This window comes from Carassius gibelio, chromosome A22, assembly GCF_023724105.1.
Source record: "Carassius gibelio isolate Cgi1373 ecotype wild population from Czech Republic chromosome A22, carGib1.2-hapl.c, whole genome shotgun sequence".
In the NCBI taxonomy this organism is placed as follows: Eukaryota; Metazoa; Chordata; class Actinopteri; order Cypriniformes; family Cyprinidae; genus Carassius; species Carassius gibelio.
The window spans coordinates 6,658,948-6,666,982 of record NC_068392.1 but is presented as its reverse complement, the minus strand read 5'-3'; the positions used below and the strand labels follow the sequence as shown (position 1 = coordinate 6,666,982).

Sequence of the window (8,035 nt, the reverse complement as noted above, 5' to 3'; positions counted from 1 at the left end):
TGGATCAATTCTGTAGAAGTGTACAACTATTCCAGTTTATTACAGCAGAAACAGCCAACATGACCTTTCATAATTCACCAGATGTTTTGATTTGGTCATTTTCTATTTCACAGGAAATTAAATGCAACAAAAACGTTCAGTTTTGACACCGGATTTCTAGTTGCATAGCTAAAAGAATTTATTATTAACGACATAACATACTAATTTAACATAAGATAATTTTCAAAAATATTTATAGTTAAAAAAAATATATATATATATTTATAATATAAATATATATATATATATATATATATATATATATATATATATATAATTAATTTTATATAAAATATTTTTCTTTAAATCTAAAATATACACAGAATTAAAAAATATATATTTGAAATAAAACGTGTGTGTGTGTGTGTATATATAATATATATATATAAAATATAATTATAATTTTTTAAAATCATTTTACATAACATGGAATATACATATATTTGAAATACAGATATTGTATTTTTCCCTCCCTTGAAACTGGCAATTCCATTGTTTGATGTTTAGAATCAATAAGAATGTTAAAGAGGTGAAAAACCGTTATGTGTAAACATTTATTGGTTTTCAAACTGAAATAAAAACAACTTGCACCAGCAAACATTTTACAGCCTTTCACAGTTCACACATCTCACAGAGAAAATAAAATAATGGGGGGAAAAAAATTAAAGAGTGTGTGAAGGGGAAAAAGACGTGAGAGAGAGAGTGCAAACTTTTATTCCAGTGACTTTTAATGAGATAAGAATTCTAAAAACCCATAAATGGACTGTTGTCCATCGTCCCAAAGACAGGAAATGAGAAAGAAGCGATAAAAACTTCCGTTTGGACGCCGCGCCGTTTCAGTCAACGTTTAAATTAAGTTAAAAATTCAAAAACACCCAGTCCATATACTAGAGAGCCAAAAGTTGAGCAGATTCTCAGACGAAAAAAAAAAGAGACTCGCTTATTTGGATTCGGCTACAGGATAAATTACAAATTTTTGGACATTGTTTTTCTGGCTTAGTCGTTGTTCGGCATAAACTGCGTCCCTGCTCAAAGGCACAAGTCGAAAATTGTTCCCTTGTGTCCCGTCTTCATGTTCATGGGTCAGCTGTAGCATGTTTGGTTATTTCCATTCGTTAAAAAAAAAGAAAAAAAAAGCTTCGTTTTGTATGATGTGTCATTTGCGATAAAAAAAAAAAAGACAAAACCAAACAACATGCTCCGGTTTCAGTTTTGCGATCCTGATCTATTGAAAATGAACAGAAGAACAAGCCAAACAAGTCACATATGAATTCGTTTCGGTTTTGTTTCAATAACAAATCTAGATAATTCGCCTGAAACCGTGAGAGAACAATTTAACTAGAACATTAGATTTTTTAGTTTTAAACAAACTAGCGTGAAAACCCCATTCGAAAGTAACAAACCCATTTTGATCAAGCCATAGTGGTGCAAAAACAAAACAAACAAAAAAAGAAAGAAAGCCAAGAAGGTGTGACTGAAATGGCAGGAAGTGAGCCTGAGGCAATGGTGGTGATTGGTAGAAAGCGAGGAAGAGGCGTGGCCTCACTGAGAGCTGGATCTGGCGAGCGTGTGCTGTTCGTTAAGTTCCTTGCTAGTTCTCAGTTTGAATTTGGTGATGGAGCTGTTGAGTTTTTGAAGCGCGCCCTGCGCTGCGTATTTAGATGGGAACAAGGCCAAGATGGTATATGTGGACGCCAGGTCGTGAGGTTTGGGAGGGTCAGAGTTCGTAACGTCCGCTCCCTCTGATTGGCTGGAGGACGGAGGTTTGGTTAGCCATTTGATGAGCGCACCAGCTTTGCTCAGTTCTGCCAGTAAAGAGTCTGCTTCCACTCGACTGATGCCAGCCGGAAGGTCCGTCACCTCCAAAACACGGCCGGTGTCTGGACGCACAGAAGACACGATCGTGAAAAACTGGTCGAGGTTAAAAAAGGTCAGGGTGAAACATGCATTCTCAATTAACTTGAAAAATGTTCAGTACTTTTAATTATTTTTAGAAATGCCATTATTTAAAGATCAATTTTATTACAAGTTTTGATGTAATTAATTTCACTACATTACATTTTAATACCAATTTCAATACCAGTATTGTAATACCACCTATATTTATATTCGTTTTAAATATATAATTAATATACATTTATTTATATTTACATATGACAAAACTTAATATATTTCAATATTTCTGTATTTATTCATAAGTGTACACATATAGGATGAGCTCCTATATATATATATATATATATATATATATATATATATATATATATATATATATATATATATATATATATATATCAAATTAATATTATTTGTTTTATAAATAAATGAAAATAAAATATATTTGTAAATATGTATAGATCTTTATTATTAATGCTACTATTTAAAGGGAAATATGGTTTAATACCATTTTAACTGCATATACGTCACTTAATTATAATGCATAATATAATATTATGAGTAACAGAAAACTTACAAATATTCAATTCTAGGGAAAAAAAAAATTGAAATAAAACCATCTATCTATCTATCTATCTATATATATATATATATATATATATATATATAATCAATATAATCCATAAAACTATTCTAAAACCAATTTTAGTTGATTACTGTATATATGGATTTACAGAAAGGTGTGATTTTTTCTTCTCCATAATATTTTCCATTCATTTACACTATATAAAATGAAGAATTATATGCAATATGTATTAATTACATAAAGGGAATATAACAATACATAGCACATACATGTTTAAATCAAAGATGCTCTCGAAACATCTCCTTCATAACACTCTCATATTAAACTTATTTTTTAATTACTAGGGGGAAAAAACCCAACGTCATGATTTTGGATATGTTTTAAATGTTCAATATATCACCCAATGCGTTTATGTTTCTGATGAAATCATTTTGGGAATGTCCTCAAAGTGACAACATCTTAAAAACAGACCGGGATCCGGGATCACGTTAGATCAAACTGAATCCTTTTTGAACATGCATCACTATGTTCATAATTCAGATTTTCATACCCATTTCTCCTGTACTCATGTCAGTAGACAGTGATTTCTTTGCGGGTCTTCGACTGCGTATGCCGTGCCGGACACCCACAGGACCCTGAGACAACAGGACTGAAAGTGAGCGGATGTGTGTGAAGAAAGAGAAAGTCCCATGTTTAACATGACAGGGGTGATGAAGATGATGCTAGATGTGCATTAATGTCGTTAGATCCCCTGTGTGTGTGTGTGTGTGTGTGTGTTCAACCTGGTGGTGATGAAGATGATGATGATGGTGGTGGTTGACCACATGAGAGCCGTGCATTAGTGGGGGTCTGATGGGGGGGTTATACTGGAGGGGTTGCCCAATCAGAGGAGGATACCTGCCATCACCTGTGGACACACCAACACCAATGTTATCCATCTAAACTACACCAAAATATACACCAAAATATACCAGAAATTCTAAATATATAGTAGAAACATTCAAATATCAAAATATACCAAATATACCTAATACAAACCAAAAATTAGCAAGATGTACCAAAACACTAAAAATAACTTAATTATACGAGAAATATGCCAAAAACACCAAGAATATATAAGATGTTCAAAACTGTAACAGAAATCTGCCAAGAATACCAAAATGCTCCAAAAAGAGACTAGAATTTATATACACTCCGATTGGCTCACCTTGGCCTGGAGCGTACGGGCGGGACAACTGAGGCATGATGGGAAACGGGGCGTGGCCAGGACGAGGCCCCTTCATATTGGCCAGATGGGCGGGGGCAGGCGATTGCCCCGGAGAGGAGGAGGGGCTTAGCAGCTGCTGTGGATTATTCTAGAAAGCGAGAGAGAAAGGTTACGAATGTTGCGTCACGTGAGAATGAGGTCACATGGGACGTGATGCAGGTGTTTGTACCTGTGTGGTGTCTTGTGGCGGCAGGTCGCAGCGTTTGTAGTAACGGTTGGGTTTCCAGTGCGGCGGGGACGGGGCTCTGCGCTGCTGGCTGGGACGAACGCTCAACTGCATCATCACCACTCCACCAGCAGGGGGCGGCGGAGGAACAGCTGAAAATCACAACACATACTTCAGATTTCAGTACACACTTACATGAGATGGAAATACGGATTACAACAAAGTGTATTCAAAATATAAGATGTAAGGTATGCCTTGTAAAATAATAATAATAATAATAATACTAAATTATGAATTGCAACAAAACAGAACTGGAATGTTTTATTATGTTTAATAAAAATGTAAGATATAAAATGTGAGACATGCCTTAGAAAAAAAAAAAAAAAAAAAATATATATATATATATATATATATATATATATATATATATATATATATATATATATATATATATATATATATATATATATATATATATAATTTTAAATTATGGATCGCTAAAACATGCAACAAAATGCATATCTAATAGTAAAAATGGTTAAAAATGTTAACTACAATTTTTTAAACTACATATACAGTTAATATTATATTTTTAATATTAAATTATGAATTGTGATCAAATAAAATAAATGTATTAAAATCTACTACTTTTTTTAATAATAGCATTATTCCTGATTCATTATTAAAACAATTATACTTCACACTGTTCTCTTATTTTTTATATTACTGTATCTCATATAGTACTGTTGCACACATATAGCAGCATTATTCTTATTAACCTTTGGAGTTTGTGAATCTTCACTTCTGCAGACATATATCATCACCGGTGTTATAAACACATGGTTTGCTACTGAATTATTTAATAACAGACAAAAACGATGTACTGTTACACACAATGCACACAGACACACACACACACACACACAGGCCAATTAAAGTGTTTAATTAAACAGTGAAAGGTCAAAGAGTGTGTGGGTCTCGCCTCTTCCTCATTAAAAACACCCTCTTCTTCAGAAGCATAATCATCACCTCAACCACACACACTCAAACGCGTGATGAGCTCTTCTCAAACGCCACAAGGCACAGGCAGAAACCAGAATTTTAAACAAGGTTTAATTAAATGGCTAAGTAAAATATTTCGAAAATGAGAAATAAACTGCTCAAAGCCATTATATGTGCACAACTTATTAACCGAGAGACGTGCAAAGACTTGATATCTAATTAAAAAATACCTGCCGTTAGTAAATGATGCAGAGGTATATACATTAACCTTTAGATGCAAAAAAAATAAAATAATAAAAATAGTATTTACAAGGATGACATCAATAAATTATCAAGAGAAGATTACGAAACTATTACGAAAAATAAATGAATAAGAAAAAAAATTTTGTGACCATTGAATATTAGCACTTTAATATAGTTCATATTTAGTCATTTATTTTAAAATGATATTTAAATTTAAAATTATGGATACTGTATTTTGTAAAACACAACCCGCTCTTTCTTTCTTTCTCTAAGTTATATCGTTTTGTGTGTGTGTGTTTTTTTGTTTTTTGTTTTTTTTTTACCTAGGGAATTTCATAGTGAAGTGTGATATATTATCTGTGAAAATATTTTAGTTAAGAAAAGAAAGAAAAGAGTGTGTGTATACATATACCGGTATATACATAAATAAAACGTAAAAAAATAAGAGGAAAATAAGTAATTTAAGAATATTAAAATTGAATATATATTTTTTTTTTTTTTTTTTTTTTAATAATATTATATAACATTATTTAAAAAAACATTGTGAATAATTAGAAAAAAAAAACTAAGAAATGTTAAAAATATACCTTTTAAATTGCTCATGCATTATGGTTCAGGTCTATATTTTATTCTAAATGCAGGCTTGTTTTGTGATTGGTCGACAAGGCTGTCATACCTGTGCACTGCTGGCCTGTGATTGGCTGAGAGCCGCAGGGGGAGGGCGGTCGTGGAAACGACATCTGCTCTGAACCCGGCGGAGGGAGGAACCCAACCGTGGAGCTGCACAATCACAGGAAGCTCACATGAGACACAACTCAAGCCCAATCACATTCGGCGACGCTTTAATCTGATCGGCTGGAAACTGGACACACGCGTGTTACCTGATGCTAGAGTGCGGAGCTGGCGGCATCATGCTGTAATACACCTGCATGCTGGCGGAGGGCGCTGGCGCCTGATTGGTCACGATCTGTTGCTGATAGGGTGCCTGAGGAACGCTCTGAGAACCCTGCTGCACAGACACCTGCCGAACGCACACCTCATCAAAATCACTCTCAGATACCCAAAAACATCAAGAGAAGCGCAGAACGCCGCACTCACCTGATACGGAGGCATTGTGGGATACTGCACCATCACGCTCTGAATTTGATTGGCCATTCCGCCCTGAGAGCCGATCAGCGATTGGTTCTGAGTCGGCTGAATTCCCATCATGCCCTGGTAACTGGGGGGTTGAGCGGACATGACCGTCTGGAAACCTGGAAACACGTCAAGACAGCAACGTATGAGCATAAACAACATCCAACCACGAACAAACAACATCTGGGAGCCGAACATTACGAACAAAGTGCAGAAACAGATTTACGCAACATTAAAGCTGTAAACAAGCAGTTTAATTGTGAGAAGACGCAAATGTGTGAAATGAAGTAAAAGACAAAGCGGATCTATGAGCGGGAACAGATGGAGTCTCAGACCGTTCACAGTTTGGGAGGAAACAGCAGGGATTCGGAGGAAAAACAGGACTGTGGCATCAAACACGTTTTGTGGCACATTAAGTAGCAAGAATATTAGACACGCAAGTTTGTGATGTCTGCGAAAATTGTGGCCATAATAAGAAAAAGCTATCATTTATTCTGCTTTTTCCAGAAGATCAGTTATGATGACTGGATGAATGTTATTATTTATGAGCCAGACTGATAAAGTTTATAATGATATGTTTATAAATACTACTACTACTACTAAGTATAAATGATATAGTAAAAATAATATTATTGCAATATTTAATACAAAACAACTATGATTTTAACAATCGGTTTGATTGAATAAATATTTATTATTGTTCTACTTAATATTTAATGATCTCATAACATTTATTAAATATTAAATGCAATAACCATTTAAGATGTAATAGATATACTGTAATATGGATTTATACATAATTATAATAATATAAAGTATATCATATCATTTGGTATTAATTTCATAATTTAGTATTTAATAATGTTTATTAAATAATACATTTAATAAATGAATACTAAATATATAATAATACTGAATACATACAAACAATGTATAATATAATATAATATAGTATAATATAATATATTATAATATAATATAATATGATATAATATAGTATAATATAGTATAATATAATATAGTATAATATAGTATAATATAGTATAATGTAATATAATATAATATAATATAATATAATATAGTATAATATAGTATAGTATAATATAATATAATATAGTATAATATAATATAGTATAATATAGTATAATATAATATAATATAATACATAGATTAATAATAATATTTATACAATTATTTTTTTGAATGCTAGCAGGGTTTTAGTGCAGATTGGGATCTATACGGTGGACCATGACAGACCATCTAAATAATAAGAAGAAGAAGGAGGAGGAGGAGGAGGAGGAAAAGGAGAAGGAGAAGAATACAAATAAATATAATGTATTGGCATTAATGTAATATTTAATAACATTAAATAATTGAATGAATACTATACAGTATATTTAGTAATGTTATACGCAGTGTTTTCATTAGTAAACGGGGACAGCGTATTTATATCATTTATAATATTAATACGTTTTTGGCACAGAAGGCCAGCAGGGATTTTGTGTGGACTGTGATCATACGACGACAGACCGTCTCAACTCCAGTGCTTCTGTTCTGAACAGATCCAGAACAGATGATGTTCTCTCCTGAGTGTGTGTGTGTGTTTGAGTACACAGCTATTTTTACCTGCCCTTGCAAGGCCAAAGTGAAGAGAATAAAAGCCTGTCAAACACACACACACACACACACACACACAGACACA

General features: G+C 33.0%; 1 protein-coding gene across 9 annotated transcripts in view; it reads right to left on the bottom strand.

Moving 5' to 3' along the window:
* Positions 1-574: 574 nt before the first annotated feature.
* Positions 575-8,035, bottom strand: part of LOC127943061 (R3H domain-containing protein 1) — a 38,911-nt gene continuing 31,450 nt past the window's right edge. For all 9 annotated transcript variants that reach the window (XM_052539181.1, XM_052539186.1, XM_052539180.1 and 6 more), the window contains 8 exons: positions 6,298-6,452; positions 6,081-6,220; positions 5,876-5,979; positions 3,958-4,106; positions 3,729-3,876; positions 3,304-3,428; positions 3,072-3,156; positions 575-1,919 (listed from right to left, as the gene is read on the bottom strand). In XM_052539181.1, the coding sequence (XP_052395141.1) occupies positions 1,582-1,919; positions 3,072-3,156; positions 3,304-3,428; positions 3,729-3,876; positions 3,958-4,106; positions 5,876-5,979; positions 6,081-6,220; positions 6,298-6,452 (1,244 nt within the window). In that variant the 3' untranslated portion in view covers positions 575-1,581. The remainder of the gene's footprint in view (positions 1,920-3,071; positions 3,157-3,303; positions 3,429-3,728; positions 3,877-3,957; positions 4,107-5,875; positions 5,980-6,080; positions 6,221-6,297; positions 6,453-8,035) is intronic.